Source organism: Monoraphidium neglectum (genome assembly GCF_000611645.1).
Source record: "Monoraphidium neglectum strain SAG 48.87 unplaced genomic scaffold scaffold01173, whole genome shotgun sequence".
NCBI classification, from domain to species: domain Eukaryota; kingdom Viridiplantae; phylum Chlorophyta; class Chlorophyceae; order Sphaeropleales; family Selenastraceae; genus Monoraphidium; species Monoraphidium neglectum.
Genome location: NW_014012455.1, coordinates 1 through 16,132, shown reverse-complemented (window position 1 = coordinate 16,132; position 16,132 = coordinate 1). Strand labels below are relative to the sequence as shown.

Below are 16,132 nucleotides of genomic sequence, written 5' to 3'. Positions count from 1 at the left end.
GCCCCGCGCTGCCCACAGGAGGCGCCGAGTGGCCTGGGCACGCGCACTGAGGCGGCAGGTTTTCTGTGCAATGGGCGCGGCGCTGACCGCCCGACCGGCCCCCCATCTCTCTCAAGCGGTGCCGCCCCCTTTGCCGGTGCCCCAGCACCACCGGAGCCTCAACGAACGCAACCAGCAACGCCGCGCCCTGCCCACTGGGCGCCGCCCCTGCCGTTGCCGTGACGAGAGAGTGTAGCATACGCCCCACAACCAACCGCCGCTGCGCGCGCGCGCGCGCGCCCCCGCCTCTCCCTCTCTTTGTGCCATGACGGAATTTGCTGCGGGCGTGCGCCCATCGCGGCGCGAGGGGTGCCCGCGCCACCACCGCCTCTCCCCCGCCTCTCTCGTTGTTGGGCCCTCCAAGCGCGCCCCGGCGCCACACCGGGCGCCCGCGCCCTCGTCGCTTTTATTTTGCTGAGAGATGTGAAGAACGCGTGCAGGGGGGTGGTTGCGTGTGTTGTTGCGACGCTCAGGCGCGGGGGCAGGCGGCGCGCGTGGCTTTGGAGCGCCGCCATCCACTGCAGTGGCCTGGCCGTGCACCTGGGGCGCCCGTCCCGACGCAACATGGGGCGCCCTCATGGGCGCCCGCACAAGCAACGCTATACGCACACGCATCCACACACGAATTGCTGAAGCGCTGGCATGCGGCCTGGTGCGCGCTGTGGGTGGCCATCGCTCGGCTGCGCTGCGGGCAGACCTCGTTCTGCTCAAAGCGTTTGAGTTTGCAGCGGAGTACATGCGAAGGGCGGCGCGCCCCCACGCCTCTCCGCGCCCGCCTCATTCCGGCGCGCGTTTGCAGGTGTGCGAATGCGCGCCTGTGTGCGCCTTGACCCATGCCGCCGCGCAGAGCGCACTGCGGCGCCGCATCCGGTCCCATGCGCCTGGGCCGGCCATGCCTCTGCTTAGCACACGTGCGGGCGGGATCGCTTCGGGCGCCGTTGGGCTGCACGACCCTTCTTCCACAGGCCGGCGGGCATGCGCCTATTTGCGCTGCCGCGTCACGCCTTGCTTTTTCATCAACTGTGTGGCTGAGAACGCGCGTCTCTGGACTGATTCAGATTTGAGATGGGATCAGGCGGCCGGCTGAGGGGCGCCCCAAGGCTCACGTTGCAGCTGTGCCTCCCTGTCGGCTTCCCCTCGGCCGGCCATAGACAGCGCGGGGCTGTCTTGTCTGGACGGGCGAGTTGTGTTGCAGCGCGGCAGCTGGTCTGGCCTGGCCTGGCACGTCCGCTTTTTGACTTGAGCCGAGCCCGCTGACTGTCGGCTGTTGCGCCTGGGCCGGCCCTTCCGCAGCTGGCCCCAGGCCGGCCTTCAGCCGCTCTTGCCCCTGCCGGCCCCCTTATTGGTTGCTTCGCATGGATCGCCCTTCCTCCCTCTGAACAGCGGCCCGCACCGGACGTAGCGCAGGCAGCTGAGCGTTTTGGACGCGCCCACTCGAGGCGAGGGGTTTGAGCTTGAGTGAGCGAGATGTATGGCTACACGAGTCTGTGGTTTCGCCGCTGTAAATCGTTGACGCGCATTGTGGATCTTTGCTTGGGGGGAGAAAATACTTTTGGCTGGGACTGGGCGCACTTGTCTGCTCGCAGCCAATTGTTAACAGCCATGGGGGCAGCAGGGAAGCTGCGGTTCCAAGGCAGGTCAGCAGAATCCACCAAAGCGGAGCAATTTAGGTATCAACAGCACTGTACGCAAGGACAAGCGCTCACTTGGTCCATTACTCTAGGCCAAAAACAAGCTCAACAGCAACATGTGGGCAGCATGCAGCTTCAGTGCATGCATGGCAAGCCACCCCTGGCAGCAGTGAGTTTGTAAGAACTGTCCACAAAGCCCCAATGTGTCTAATGAGGGATGAGCGAATGGCGATAAAAATGGGTCTGGCGGGGTGATGGCTCAGGAAGCTGTCCCCCACTGTGTGTTGTGCCCCCTCCCCCCCAAAAGCAGGGAAGCAATTTGAAGTTCCAAGAAATCAAACAAAGCATGCAGAGGTGCTGATGCTCACGGCAGGCATGACTAATTGGGTGCCCAGAGTGGTGGCCGGGCAAAACATTGTGCCCAGGCCTCCACCCTGGCCTCCTCATCCCATTGAGTGCAACGGTGCTGCAATAACACACCCAGGGTCGCGCCGTCGCTCCTCTGCTCTGGACCGCACAGCAGCCAAAGCCAACGACCCTACAGTCAACATCCCTGAGTCGCCTTTCACGCAATGAACGTTCAATCCACAATCCCCACCCTCACCAACACAGTACCTGGAACGAGTCAATGTACTGAGCAGTACCTGACGGCCCTGTCTTTGGTGGCAGGAGTCCCCATGGGCCCGAGTGCGTGACGCACAGGGACAACCGATGCTGACAGTGACTGCAGATCCGCCAGCTCAGGTCTGGCCCGGGCAGGGCGTCCTTGGCTGAAAACCCAGGGCGCGATCCTTGAAGATGCTGGTGATGCCCAGGGTCGGGGCGCGGCCGCAGAGCTTGTCAAAACTAGGCTCGCTGTACTCGCTGCGATTTTGGGGGCGGGACGAGGATGGGGTGGGGGGGTGAGGGTCAGAGAGCGCGGCTTTCCGGCATACTGCAAATTGCTCTGTACGTGGCCTCGCACGCTTGCAGCGGCAACCCAGGCCAAGCACGCAGGCAAATCCAGGCCCTCGCAGCTGGAAGGCACAGCCGCATGCACACATACGCACACACGCACTGATGCGCTCATCCGGGTCCATACCCACACACGCACCCACCCACTCACACCCACACCCACACCCACACCCACACCCTCACCCTCACCCCACCCACAACCATGTCCAGACAGGCACACCCCGCTCACATGTTGTAGACCGGCTTCCCGGCGTCCCGCACCACTGTGTACGCTTCACACTCGTCATACTCGGCACACTCCTGAAGAGGTCGACCCCGTGCAGGCGTGCACAGTCAGCAGGAGGGGGCAACCGCAGATAGACACCCGCAGCACCGACCCCTGGGCTTGCCGCCGCAACCCGATGCCCGCAGCGCTCGTGAAGGGCAGCACAGCCGGCGGGCGGTCCCGAGGGTGCCCGAAGTGCGCAGACCCGGGAGGCAGGGCTCAGGCTGTGCCTTCCTGGCGACCGTTTCATTTGACTAACCTCCAGGTAACTGCACAGCCGTGGCTTGCCCCGACGCCACTGCCCATCCCCTGCCCTGCGCTGTGCGTGGTCCCAAGGTATTTGCCTACTCAGCCCACCAACGCGCCCTTCACCCATCAGCCCCGGGCCCACCTCATTGACCGCCATGTCAATGGACCCCACCAACTGCTGCAGCTGGCCCGGGGTGTTCTGGGGGGATCGATGGGGTGGGGCAGGGATGGCAAAGGCGGAAGCGGGGAGGGGGGGTTTAAGAGGGGCAGGCGGGTGTGAGGAAGTGGGGCAAGGAGCAGAGCTGGGGGGGGTGTCTTTTAATGAGCAAATAAGACGCCCTGGTTGGTCTGGTCTATGCGCAACTTGGTGTGCGGCGGTTGACTAGCCATACGTCAGGCACGGCAACTCCTTGCCATTGGGCTGAGCAGGGTGCCTCAGCTGCACAGCCCTACACCGATTGAGAACGTGCACGTCGCGCATCGCTAGCGTATGCAACGCCCCGCCCTTGGGGGCTGGCGGGGCGCATCCGGCAGCCAGACGATTCAATTCATAGCGCACTGCCAGCACAGCCGAGCGCACCTTAGCGGTCAGCCGCTTGCCGCCCCGCGTGTGGGTCAAGGCGGGGCTGTCTGTGTGGGTTGGGGCGGGGTGCGGCAGCTGCGCCCACCTTGAGGCTGAAGGCCAGGCCCAGGGAGTGGGCGGTGTCAGCCAGGTACTGTATGAACGCCAGCTGGTCTGCCGGGCTGAGGTTGAACCCGGTGTCAGTGGACGATAGGTCCACCTTTTGAGAGGGGGGGTGGAGGGGGGAGCGCGCCGTTCTTACGGCGGGCAGAGGTCGAGGGTGCGGCGAACCGAGGGCGTATGACGGCAGGCAGACAGGGAACGGGTCCAGCACATGTGGGCGCTTGTGACGATGCCAAGCTGTGGCGCCGGCTGGGCGCAGACCCAGGAGCGGCATGGATGGGAGCGATCGCGCTTAATCGACTCGTCATCTCATGATCCGTGCAATGCTTGATGCAGGCTGGTCCAGCAGGTCCTGACCCTGCAGCTGGTAGCAGGGACACCAACCACCCCCCAACGAACATCCCCCAACTAACGCAACACAAATGCACTGAGTACACGCAAGGATGTTTTCGCTGCCTGCGCTGTCAAAGCCTCACGTTGTCCGGGTCAACGGCCAGGAAGCCCTTCTTCTTGCAGAGCTCCATGCGCTGCCACAGGGGGTTGCGAGGGTGCGGCAGTCGTGCTGAGGCGAGGAGCAGCGGCGACGCTGTGGGACGACAGAAAGGATCCAGCTTCAACGGGTGCAGGTGCAGGTGCAGCGCAGTGAGCGCAAAGTGCAAGCATACAACCCGCACGCACGCACGCACACACGTGTGCGTATGCACACGGGCACTCTCGCGCCAACACGCTTACACGGTTACACGCACATACGCACGCCTGCTTGCACGCACACCTGCTTGTTTGTCGTGGTTTTTGGAATCGCTGGCGCAAGAGTTGAGCCTAGAATGCCCCGGCTCACCGTTCTGGCGACGGCCCTGATGTCGGGGCTGCGCACGTCCACCCAGCGCTCCCCTGACCAACCCTCCATGCCCTTGCCCAGGGCCAGTGGGGGGAAGGCTGCCACGTCATCGCGCCCTGGGCGCGGACGCAGGTAGACGCGGGGCCGTGGCGGGTGGGTGATGGTTCAAGGCTGTATGCTTCCCAGGCAACTCGCAATGCCAAGAGGCTGGGCGAATCAGAGCCGTGCCAGGCCAGTTCAGCTGAGAAGGGGGATTTGCCGCCGAAACGGGGTGACAGGGGTCGACACGGTCCAGGCCCCCACCCAGCGCCCCCCGCTCCCAGCACACAGCAGTGCTCACAGCTCTCATAGGAGGTAGAAAAGTAGCAGACGGGATAGTTTCCCGCCGCTCGCAAGTTCAACACCTACAGTTGGCAAGGACGCCGCGCCGGGTGGGGCGAGGCGGCCAGGGGCGGGGCGAGGCGCGCACATATGATTGCTTGTTGCTGTGCGAGGCATGCGTCGGCGCACCCGGACGCGTAGACCGCCGTGGATGAGAAGGGCGGCGGCCATTGGCAGCTCTGCGGCGTCACGGCCCACCTTCAATGTACAGAGCAGGTCTATGGCCGCATATCAGCCTGGCTTCTGCGAACAGGCAGCACCTGCGCCGCAGGCCGGGCCGCTTTTTGGCGCGTGTGGTGGCAGGGCCCTAGGGGGCACGCCGCCCTCACCTCTGCCTCTGGGGTGTCAAACAGGTCAACGAAGTACACAGAGACCCCCGCGACGGTGTTGGACGCCGCCGAGAACTGTTCGCTGAGCTGGTACTGGAAGGCAGCGCCCTGTGGTGGCGCCTGCCACGCGCGCGCTTGCGGTGTGGCAGGCGGCTCCGGGTTCAGGTACGGCCGGGCGGGGTCCGCCTGCGAAGGAGGGTTAAGAGGGGCGTTTGCTTCCATGAAAAAGCCTTCCTTGCTCCTGATTCAGCTCTCTTCATATGTATAACCCGCCGCAAGCCACAGCGAGCTGTTCGTGAAACCGGAAACCTGGATCCTCCAGCTCTGACTTCACAGGCGCCCCTCGGCCCAATCTTCAGCCAGGCGTGCGCAGCCCAAAGCCTGCCCTGGCGCCTTATATAGACAGCGTTTGTGCCGACGCACCAGTGGCACTGCATACGCAACCTGCGACACGGCGAAGATCGCCATCGTCATTATCACCAGCCCAGCCGGACTCCTAGTTGAGATAAACATGATTGATTGCACAAACGACTATATATTATATACGCCAAATTTGTGGCCAGAATTCAGTTTGATCTGCGCTGAATTGCCGATTTCAGCACAGTGGCATGCGAGGCGACCAAAGAATCAGAGAAGAGTGTCAGGACCTGGATCAATCATAAGGAGAAATAGAAGTATACCTCAACTACCTTGGAGTCGTAGTCGGCCGTCACCGTCTCACCGGGGATCAAAGGAGCAGGTGTGCGGCAACCAGCGGAGTGCACAAAGCAAGTGGGGTATCCCTGCCCCACTCGAAATAAGTTTGCTGGAAGTAGGAGGGTGTGCTGGTTTTTGAACAGTGCAACACTGGGTGACGTACGTAGTGACACCTTGGCCAACGAGCAACAATGTCTGGTGCACCTTGGCCGCGTACTCGCCACTGCCTGCATGCTCAGAGGTGGTTTTTTGGGGGGCAGGAGATACCACACTCGCTTCTTGCATTCCGCTGCATGCCACACGTGTGCTGCTGAACGTCCCGGTGAGACAGCTGCGGCTGCTTGCGAGTCGGAGGCAGTTGAGGTAGCCTGTCAATTTCTTTTGTTTGCTAATTGGATTGTTGCGCTCCTCGTGCGCAGCCACTCGCTCCAAGGTGCGCACTCGCTTGCATTTGCATGGAGGCACCCTAAGATTGCTGCACAACCAGCGAATTGCACTGGTTACATGGGGATAACCAGCATAGGCAGGATGCATCTGTACAACGGGATCTTCACCGACAACTGTTTTGCACTCAGACAGATGCACGCAAGGTGTTAACGGATGCAAAGAGCGCTGCAATGGGTGATTTGTTGCAGCGTTCCATGGCACCAGATGAGGTGGGCCAGATGTTGAGGCCCTGAGCGATGTGGGTTGATAAGAGATTTGAACTGCAGAAGCGAGGCGCCAAGACTGAATAAAGACATGCAGCTGCCCTGAGTCCACAGAGCGCCTGTGCTTTGCCAAATGTGAGTGTGGCCAGTGTCCCTGTGCCAGATTGCTGGAATGAGTGAAGAATGTACTGCTCGGGACCAAATAGCCCCCGTGCAAACCACGACAGGGTCCCAGCAGCAGCGCGATTAGCAGCAGGCAACTGCCTGCATGACACGCCGCAATAAAGAGAAGCGCTGGGTGTGCATCTGTATGTGCAGGCGCTGCTGTAACATGCATGGAGGGGATCAACGGCAGTCGCGCAGGTATGGCGCCCAAAAATCGCAAAGCGCTGTGCTCGGCCCATCACTTGCTGTGCTGTGAATTGATTAACGTGATTTGTAATCAAAAGACCTGCATGGAAACAGACCGCAGAGGCGGTTGAATCACTCGCACCTTGCCGGGTGCTGCGCACCAGCCTATGAGCGCGCACCGCCGTGTGCCGTCAAACGGGCGGCTAGTGCGCACGACGTTGCTCAATGTACACGCAACATGTCGGCTCAGGTAAAAATATGCAAACCCAAGTGGAGATTAGCACTCAACCCTGCCGAGGAAGCCTGGCCACGGGGATAGCACCCAGCCCACGCCTCGCTGTAGCGTGCATGACCGGGGTGGGCCTTGCCAAGCCTCGTTTGCTGTATGTTTGCACACACGTACGATTGCTGGATACACGCTGCGCAATTGCTATGCAGTTTGCTACACGTGCGCTTGGGCATGCCTTCCGCCGCCCTGTCACACGCACTGAATCGCAATGGGGGTGCGCACGGTGTACACACCGCCGCTGTCCGTCCAGACCAGGCTGCCGAAGCTCCAGCCCAGGGGCGCCTTCGGCCCGGCCACGAGTGTGACCGTGAAGTCCCTCTTGTCGCCCGCGGCCTTGACCTGCAGCTGCGTCTTGCTGGTCTGAGCGGCCGCCTTGCCCCTGCCCACCTTGGCCACCTTGACCGACGCCGTGAACAGGGGTGGCAGCGAGAACTTTGCGCTGAATGTGGCCGCGCCGGTGCCGGCAAAGGCGACGGTGCGCTTGGCAGTGACCTTGACGCGGCGCTGTGTGCACGTGAGGTTTGGGAAGGAGAAGGATGGGGTGTTGAAGTCTCGCAGGGCCTGGGGGCGGGAGCACAGCTTGGCGGGCTTGCATAGGGCCTTGCAGGCGGCAGAGCGCGCGAAGGGGGAGGCGGCACACGTGTAGATGTCCCAATTCCTCGGTTGGGAGTCGTAGACCAGGCCGGGGTTCAGGGCGCGCGCCTGCAGGCGGTCGGCGATTGCAGGGCGTGTTAGCTTGGATGCGCCAGGCGCAGAGGGATTTAGGGGTGGAAAGTTGGCAGGCAACGTGCAGCAGACCGTTCCCCATCCTTCAGTGCCGTGTCCGCAGAGTGACATGGGAGCAGGCGCAAAGCCTGGCTGCACAGATGCTGTGCACGGTGCGATCGCAACACCACTCCCACTTTCTCGGCCCACCCACACACCGGGTCAATGTGCCCCGCGCCGTAAGCAAAGGGTGTGCCATCGATGGGGTTGCCCTTGTTTGTGACCTGGCTGGCTGATGTCATCATAGCACTCTTTACGGCCATGGGGCCCCATCTGCGTGACAGGGCCAAGGCGGCAAGGAGGTGAGCATGGCCCGCGGGGCCTTGAAGGCATCAGGGCCACTCCTCGTATTGCAAAAACACAGCAGTGTCAGAGTGGCGCATGGCTAAGCACCAGGACAAAATCAACCTACCGAGCGCCCCGGCAACTTAGCAGCAAGGCAGCATTGTCACAGTGCGGCACGACGCCGACCAGAAACCCACGTTGGGTGCTTGGCACGGATAAGGGCGGCGATGCCCGCGATGTGCGGCGTCGCCATGGACGTCCCGCTCAGCGTCTGCCCCGTATTGTTGCTTTGCGAATCCCTCGGCGCCGCCGCAAACACCGCCACGCCGGGCGCCATGATGTCTGGCTTGAGCAGCGCGCCCTTCTCGGCGGCGGCTGGCCCTCGCGACGAGAAGGCGGCCACCAGCGGGGCCTCCTTGGTGGACACGATGCGGCGCGCAGAGACGGCGCCGACGGAGGTCGCGGGGGCGGCGAGGTAGGACGCGAGGACGGCCGCGCCGTCCTCTGCGCTGAGGTGGACGGTCGGCACGGAGTGGTCCTGCGCGGGGTGATGGGTGCGGGGTTGTGTTTTTATCGAGTGTTCGGTGGGAGCACGCTGGGAAGAGAAGCATGAAGGGGAAAGGCTTCAAACAGTCGATTCTGGCTTTCGGGCTGTGGGGTACGGTGTGTGGGCGACGCTAAGGGCGATGGCGGCATGCGCCAGGGGGACCGCCATGCAGAGCAAAGAAAAGCAAACACCTTTACCCCTCGCGCGAGGTTGGAGTCCATGCGGTGGCATCGGCCAATCTTGAGAGCATTTGCGCTGTCAATGATTTCGGTCCCTCACCCCCACCCCCGGCGCGCTCACATCTGGCTCGAGGTTGGTGAGGCCGCCCGCCACGTTGAAAAGGACCATGCCGACACCACCCGCGCGCAGCACCTCCCTGCTCTTCGCCACCCTGTCATTCTGGCCTCGCTTGCACAGCACGATCTTCCCGGCCGCGGCGGAGGTCAGCGTCCCGCCGATGCAGAGGCTGCCCGTCGCGTCGGCGTCGCCCGCATAGTAGACGCCCGCGGGCCCAGCCGGCAGCAAAGTCGATGAAGCGCCGACATACTCTGCGCCGTTGACGGTCGCCGTGGCAACAATGTCGCGGTCGTGGGAGCCGGCCGCCACTGTCGTGATGAACGGCAGGTTGTTCTCCACGGTGCCCGCCGAGTTGCCGCTGTTGCCCGCCGCGGCAGCGATGAAGACGCCCGCGACTGCGGCGCCCCTGAACGCCTCGTACAGCGGCTCGTTTCCGTGGAAAGCTGGGGTGTCACCAAACCCGAGGGAGAGGGATAGCACGTCGACGCCGTCGAGGACCGCCTTCTCGATGGCCGCCACGATGTCGCCGGAAGTGCCTGTGGGGAAAGTGTCGTTGTTCGACTTGTCGGTGATGAACCTGCGGGGTGGGGTGGCACAGGCGGCGTGTCATCTCGGTCAATCGTAGAGCAGGGAGGTGGGGGAAGCGAGCCTGAAAGCAAAACAGGGGACCGTTATGTAACAGATACTGCCAGGTAATTTTTGGTGGTGCTGCGGCTGCTGTTACCGCTGCTGCTTTCACTTCTGTTGCTGCTGCCGCGCCTGCTGCCGCACCTGCTGCTGCCGCGGAGGAGGGGAGGAGTGCAGAAGGGGGATGCCCAAAGCCAAGCCTCTGTACCATCCGGTGGGCTTGGCGCAGCACCCGCACACCGGGACACAAAGCTCAATAGCCTCCCGGCCAGCCAGCCCGCAGGCTAGTGGGCACGATTGCGCACCAGAGCGCCTTGTATGACGCCACGCCCGCGCCTGGCGCCATGCCGCTCATGCCGCCCTCCGACAGCTTGGCCTGGTTGGACACCGCCAACACGCCAAAGTCGCCGCCCGCGGTTGACGTCGTGTGGGTGCCGTGACCGCTGTAGTCAGTGCAGCTGCTGAGATCTTTTGGGTCCACGGCGTAAGCGGGGTCGCCCGCAAAGCTGGCGACAAAATCCTGCTGGAAGGCCCGGCACGCGACCAGCTTGCCAGCGGTGCATGTGCCCGGCTCGGAGCACGCGCTGCTGTCAAGGTCGTAGCTCACTGCGCTGCCGGCGGGCGAGCCGCCCGCGGCGGCGCTCGCAAAGGAGACCGACGATGGAGTGGTGCCTGGGGCAAGGGGGAGCAGGAGGGGGCACTGGGGAAGGCGTGCGTGCACTGGAAACGTTCTGGAGCATGTGCGCAGCCTTGGTGCACCCGCACCTGCACCCAGAAAGGTTTTGTGGTGGTTGAGAGAGCCGTCCAGGCGGGAGGGCTGTCGATCGTTTCAATCAGCGGGTGGATGCGGGTGCCCAACCGTGCGGGGATTTTTATGTGCACGGAAATTTCATTTGGGCGCGTGGTTGCCGCAGTTGGCCGCCTACACGTCCCCACCTGTGTCGATGACGCCAATCAGGACGCCGGCGCCAGCTGCTCTGGGACCCCCAAACTCCTTCTCCCACACATTTCCTGGGCCGGCGAGGCCGAGGAAGTTTGGGGTGGTGACGGTCAACGGGACAGCAAAGGCGTTGCGGGTGACCGACTTGACGTCCGGGCGCGCCCTGAGCCGCGCCACCTGCTCCTCGCTCAGGCCCGCCACCGAGAAGCCGTTTGCTACGTACGCAAACTGCTGCAGCATCCGGGGCCCCGCAGGGCGCGCGCTGCTGCTGGGCGCCGCGGACGCTGAGAGCGGGAAGAACGGCGCGGTGGAAGTGGCGCCGCCGCCGACGACCTCCTGCAGTATGGCAGCATGCTCGCTGAACCGTTTCTGCGCCTCATCAGACACCTGGGCTGCGGCCGAAGTCGGCGTTGATGCCGCGCCCGCCTCCAGAGAGGTGACTGCTTCAGACGCGGTGGCTGCGGCGAGCGAGCTGCTGCGTGGGTGGGCGGCTGTGAACGCCGCGTAGGCCGACGCAACCACAGTTTTGCTGTTGAGAAGTACTATGTACCCCGAATCTACGTTTGCCGACAGCTTTCTGGCCCGCTCAGCACTAGTGAACTCGGGCCGCGGCAGGTCCTGGTCACTGGCGTCGTCCGCCAGCAGCGGGTGAGCCAGCAAGATGAGGCCAAACACACAGCCTAGAAGCCTTCTAGTCATGGCCGACACAGGAGCCAGCCCAAAGGCTGGCGTGTGCCCGTGCCGTGCACCTGAACTCCAGTCGAGCTTACAACCAGCGCGTCTAGGGATCAAGCGGGTGTGCAGGGTGCTAACGTTGGTCGGCTTCGTACTAGGCGGAGTAGGGTCACTGGTTCACAGCAATGTGTCAGAGGGATTCCCCTTGCCAGGGGAACTCACCTGCGAAGTCAGTTGCTGCACATTACCCCCTTTGTAATCCGCCGCGGTTTGGCCGATGCACACTTCATTACATACAGCGCTGAATCTGTGGCCTAAGCTAGCGCCAGGCCAGCTCCAAACCGTGGGGTCACAGCGGGGCGTGGCGCGTGTGATGGTTGACGACTGGTGGTGCCGCCGGGGCACTGGGGTGGACCCAGGGGAGGTGCGCCGTTTCCAGAGCAAGCCCAGCCCCTCGACGCCTCGCAACCGCTCGAGGCCTTGCAACTGCTCCAAAGCCCAGGTGAGGTACACCCTGCCGACTCAGCCTGGACGGCCCCCCGCCCCATTCGCTGGTCGCATCAGGAGTCAGGGTGAGGCACCCCCCCTTCTTTGGGCGGCGCCTGCGGCAGCAGCGCGGCGCGTGCGAGCGCACGAGCCCCGACTTCAGACCGTTGCGATCCGGACTTGATGCGAAGACGGCTGCCGCGGGAAGCAGGGGCGCAGCCGGACAGCGCTGCGTGTTGGGCGGGTGTCGCAGCTTACTAGGACCGCGATGACTACGTCTGCGTGCACCCGAGCTGACGCATCTGACTCATGTCCCCGCTGCTGCTCCCGCCCCTGCCGCTCGTATTCGCAGCAGCAGTCTCTCATTCCGCTCCTTGGCGGCCGCGACACTCGCGGCGCTGGCGCCGACCTGGCGGTGGCGGCGGGCACCGGTTCCGGGGGGGGGGGCGGTCGGGGAGGCAGGGACGGGTTTGGGCCCGAGGAATGCCAGGCCCTGGGAGTTGCGAGCGCCCTCCAGATTTGCGAGTTGCAGCGCGGCGTTGGCCGCCCCGCGTGATTGTGACACCAGGACGTGGCAGTCGCTCGAGCCCAACCCTTCCAACCTCAACCTCCCCTCCCCCCGACTCCCGCCCCAACCTGGCCGCTCAGCTCCCGCAGCTCAGCCAGCAGTGCGCCGCACAACGCCTCCGCTGCCTCCCCCGCCGCCCCTGCCGCCGCCTCCCGAAGCCGCCTCTCCGCTGCCGCCGGCAGCCACGCGCCACAAGACAGCGTCGACGACAGCGCGGGCGTCTCGAATGGCGCGCAACCGTGGGCGGCGCTGAGCAGCTTCCCCAGGTTGATAACTCGCAGCTCTGTTGCATGGAGCGCGCCGCCCTCGCCTGCCCCCAGGCGAGAGCCCGCACCGCCTTGGGAGGGCTGCCTGCTGCCACTGCCGCTGCTGCTGCTGCCGCCGCCGCCGTCGGCCGCGGCCTGCAGGCCCGGCAGCTGATGGCAGCGATAGCTGAGGTGCAGAGTTGCGCCGCCATGCTGGGTGCCACTCGTGATCAGCAAAAACACAACCGGCCGCCTCGCCCAGCCCCCAGCGTCCAACAAAGGCGGCTGCTGCTGGCGCCGCTTCGTGGCCGCCCCTGTCATGGCCGCTGCGGCGGCGGTCGTCAGGTGGCTCTGCAGCGCGGCTGTCACGGCGGCCTCGCGGGCAGAGGGCTGCTCTATGGTGGCGGGCCGGTAGGAGAACCAGCCAAGGACCTCGGACGCCACGCCCGTTGGCGCGGGCGCAGGCGTGGGCGCTGCACTGACCGAGGCCTTTGCGCCGGCGCAGAGCTCCACCAAGCGTGCGCCTGCGGGGCGTTGCGAGGCGTGCGCGCATAATGGGAGGGGGGGACGGCTGGCGCGCAGGCCAGCCTGGAACGCGCACCAGCACTCTCCGGCTGCGTTTGCTGCGAGCCAGAGCCCCTAGTAAGAGACAGCTGCCAGCATGCGAAAGGGGTTGTTCTGACTTGTACAACACCCTGCGAGCGTGTTCTCAATTGCCAGCCGCTGGGCCGCGTGCTGCAGGCCTGATGGTTGCTGGGAGGCGCTCGCCGGTGTCGCCGCTGCGCCCCACCATCTATGGCGCCCGTCCCATCATAGAAGCTGCCCGTGCTGCAGCAGGCCAGGGTGCCTGTTATCAGAGCGGTGTGCTCCTCGGTCGACACGGCCTCTGCGCGTACGAGAGCAAAGGGTGCAACTGACGAATTGTATGGGCGGCGCACGTCTTGTTGTGCTGGTGCAGCAGCACGCACATGGCGCAAGGCCTTGCGAGGGATGCGGCCTACCAAAATTGAATTTCCAGGGTGGACGTTGCTGCTTTCAAGTCTGTGTGCCCGAGCTGGGGCGCCGAGCTGGAGCGCACCTGCCCGTGACCGGGCACCCACCATGGGCGTCGTGCGCCTGCACCGAGCGCCTGGTAGTCACGCTGCCAAACAGCAGGCCGTCACAGGCGCGCTCAGAGGTTATCACAGACTGCAGCAGCACCGCCAGCGTGGGTCCGTGGATGGAGACGCACTCCAGCGTCTCCGCCATTGCAGCTGATGTGGGCCTGAAGTGCGTGCGCACGATGTGCGCCGCGGCCGTGTGGGCCGGGCGGTCACGCTTCTCGTCGCGTGGTCGCACGAGCACGACGCCAATTTATACTCTATATCTGATTACTTGTATTTTGCGCTGGAAACAGAGCTGCGGCCGTGCCTGATCTACACGAGATCCAAAGTACAGCGCGCGTTTCGCAGAGCAGCACACTGAATAAAGGCTGGCAGGGGAATATGTACAAGAACAATCGCGCTGATGGTCGAAGGCCAGCTGCGGGGCTGCTGAAACTGCTGTGTGGAGGGTGCCCACCTGAACGGCCGCCCGCCCAACTCAGTCGTGGTCCCACATAGCATGCTGCTTCAATCTGCGGGCAAGTGCAATCTCAGCGTGGTCATAACATGCCATGTCTTTGGAATCCTCTTCGCCACATGCACCAGGGTCATCGTGGACACCGTGCTGACGGGTGGTTCTTTTGCGTTGAGGCGTGCGCCAGCCGAGCAAAGTGAACTGCGTCACGCACTATGTCCCCCATGATAGGAAAAAGCTCGCATGCTTGCATGTACAGAGGTCTATCCCACAAGCCTGCTCGCTCATGTTGACTGAGGGCCAGAAAGCCCAGGCTGCTTGAGCGCCAGAAAGTTCATTTTGAATGCAGTGCAATGCCATAGCTGGACGCCGTGCTGCTGCCATTCCTGTGACAGCTGCAAAGTTGCGCGGCCAATCAATATGCACGCTAGCCCCATTTTGCCCCCGGACAAGCATTGCATGGACCCCACCGTGGGCCTCCACAACTGACAATTTTTGGATTTTACATTTTTTTGGCGAGGGCGCCAGGTTCCCCAAGAGAGCGAGCAAACCGCAACACAAGTACCCACGACTGGCGCCAAAACCATGGGGAAGGGGGCTGGTCAAACGTGGCGCAGCGTGCATGGTCCGCTGTCCATGTGCAGCAGGGCAACCCAAAGCCACAGCGATGAGTGCGCGACAGCCTTGTCGGAGCCGCGTAAAGCATTGCTGTATTATTCCCTGAACCCTCAACCCTCAACCATAACTTGCAAGGTGGCAGCATGGGCAACAGCGGTTAGTCACAGCGGTTTTGAACACGCGCGGGCTGATGCGATGGTCTCACAATGGCAGAGTAAAACAGTGATACACACAACCCTCAACCCTGATGGGGCAAGGTGGCAGCGCGGACAACAGCAGTTGGTCAAAGCACTTCAAGGCACGCACAGGTTGCTGGTCACGGCAGTGCATACGAAGTTAACCGGCCAAGCGAACCAGGCACGGCTTGGAGACAGACACACACTCACGCTTCAACGCTTGCGATGCAATGCACAGCCGCACACAGCGGCATGACCCCTGGGCATACGGATTTTTTAGTCGACCGCCGCCTGACGAGCAGGGTGGGGGGCAAACGGCTCACAAGACACCCATGAAACGATCCGAAATGTCCATCCTGCTGTAAGTTTGGCACAGTCAAGCTCAGAGGGTGGCACCTCTGTCAACGTGTGGCAGCCTTCAGGGAGGAGCCGAGCCGCCCCCTCCCCCCATGGCACCTCTGCGCTGGCACAGGTGCGGGGCAGCAGACACCGACACCGCCACATTGTAAATCAATTACTTCGCGCGGCCTCGCTCATGGCGCGCCCCGCCCCCCAGGCTCCCCCGCCAGGCCCTCGGTGAGGGCCAGCTGGCAGCTGGCACTGTACGACGGGCCTGGCCCCAAGGGTGCTGCACCGCATCAAGGGGTGTGTGTGACCTTCCGGAGCTTGATGTAGGCAATGCAATCCACCTCGCCGGTGTTGGCGGGCAGCATAACTGTAATGGGTCCCACGATCGTGTGGCCAGCCAGCACGTTGCGGAACTTGGCGTGGACGGACGCGTCCCCCGTGAAGCTGCAGCGGGTCCAGTTGCAGCGGGGCAAAGTGGAGGGTGGGTCAAGAGGACTGGAGCAGCACTTGGGTTGGGATCCATCAGTTGGCAGACGTTCTACGCGCGTCAGGTGATCGTGTCACCCGGTGATCAAGCTCTGAATGCCCTGCGACCTGCTTGCCACGCCGTCGACGCCATGAACCACCGCTCGCCCGCACTC

The 16,132-nt window shown here is 63.5% G+C and overlaps 2 protein-coding genes across 2 annotated transcripts; both read right to left on the bottom strand.

Moving 5' to 3' along the window:
- Positions 1 to 2,410: 2,410 nt before the first annotated feature.
- On the bottom strand, positions 2,411 to 5,839 carry MNEG_6909 (hypothetical protein; the record flags this gene model as incomplete). The annotated part of the gene is made up of 9 exons (XM_014044619.1): positions 2,411 to 2,534; positions 2,854 to 2,924; positions 3,281 to 3,337; positions 3,807 to 3,920; positions 4,300 to 4,350; positions 4,662 to 4,777; positions 5,131 to 5,221; positions 5,372 to 5,557; positions 5,795 to 5,839. 9 exons carry the CDS (start codon positions 5,837 to 5,839, stop codon positions 2,411 to 2,413), a joined length of 855 nt encoding a protein of 284 aa, XP_013900073.1.
- A 1,707-nt stretch (positions 5,840 to 7,546) lies between these two features.
- MNEG_6908 (hypothetical protein) lies at positions 7,547 to 11,517 on the bottom strand (the record flags this gene model as incomplete). The annotated part of the gene is made up of 7 exons (XM_014044618.1): positions 7,547 to 8,059; positions 8,281 to 8,395; positions 8,605 to 8,945; positions 9,240 to 9,828; positions 10,023 to 10,028; positions 10,184 to 10,550; positions 10,815 to 11,517. 7 exons carry the CDS (start codon positions 11,515 to 11,517, stop codon positions 7,547 to 7,549), a joined length of 2,634 nt encoding a protein of 877 aa, XP_013900072.1.
- Between the last annotated feature and the right edge of the window lie 4,615 nt (positions 11,518 to 16,132).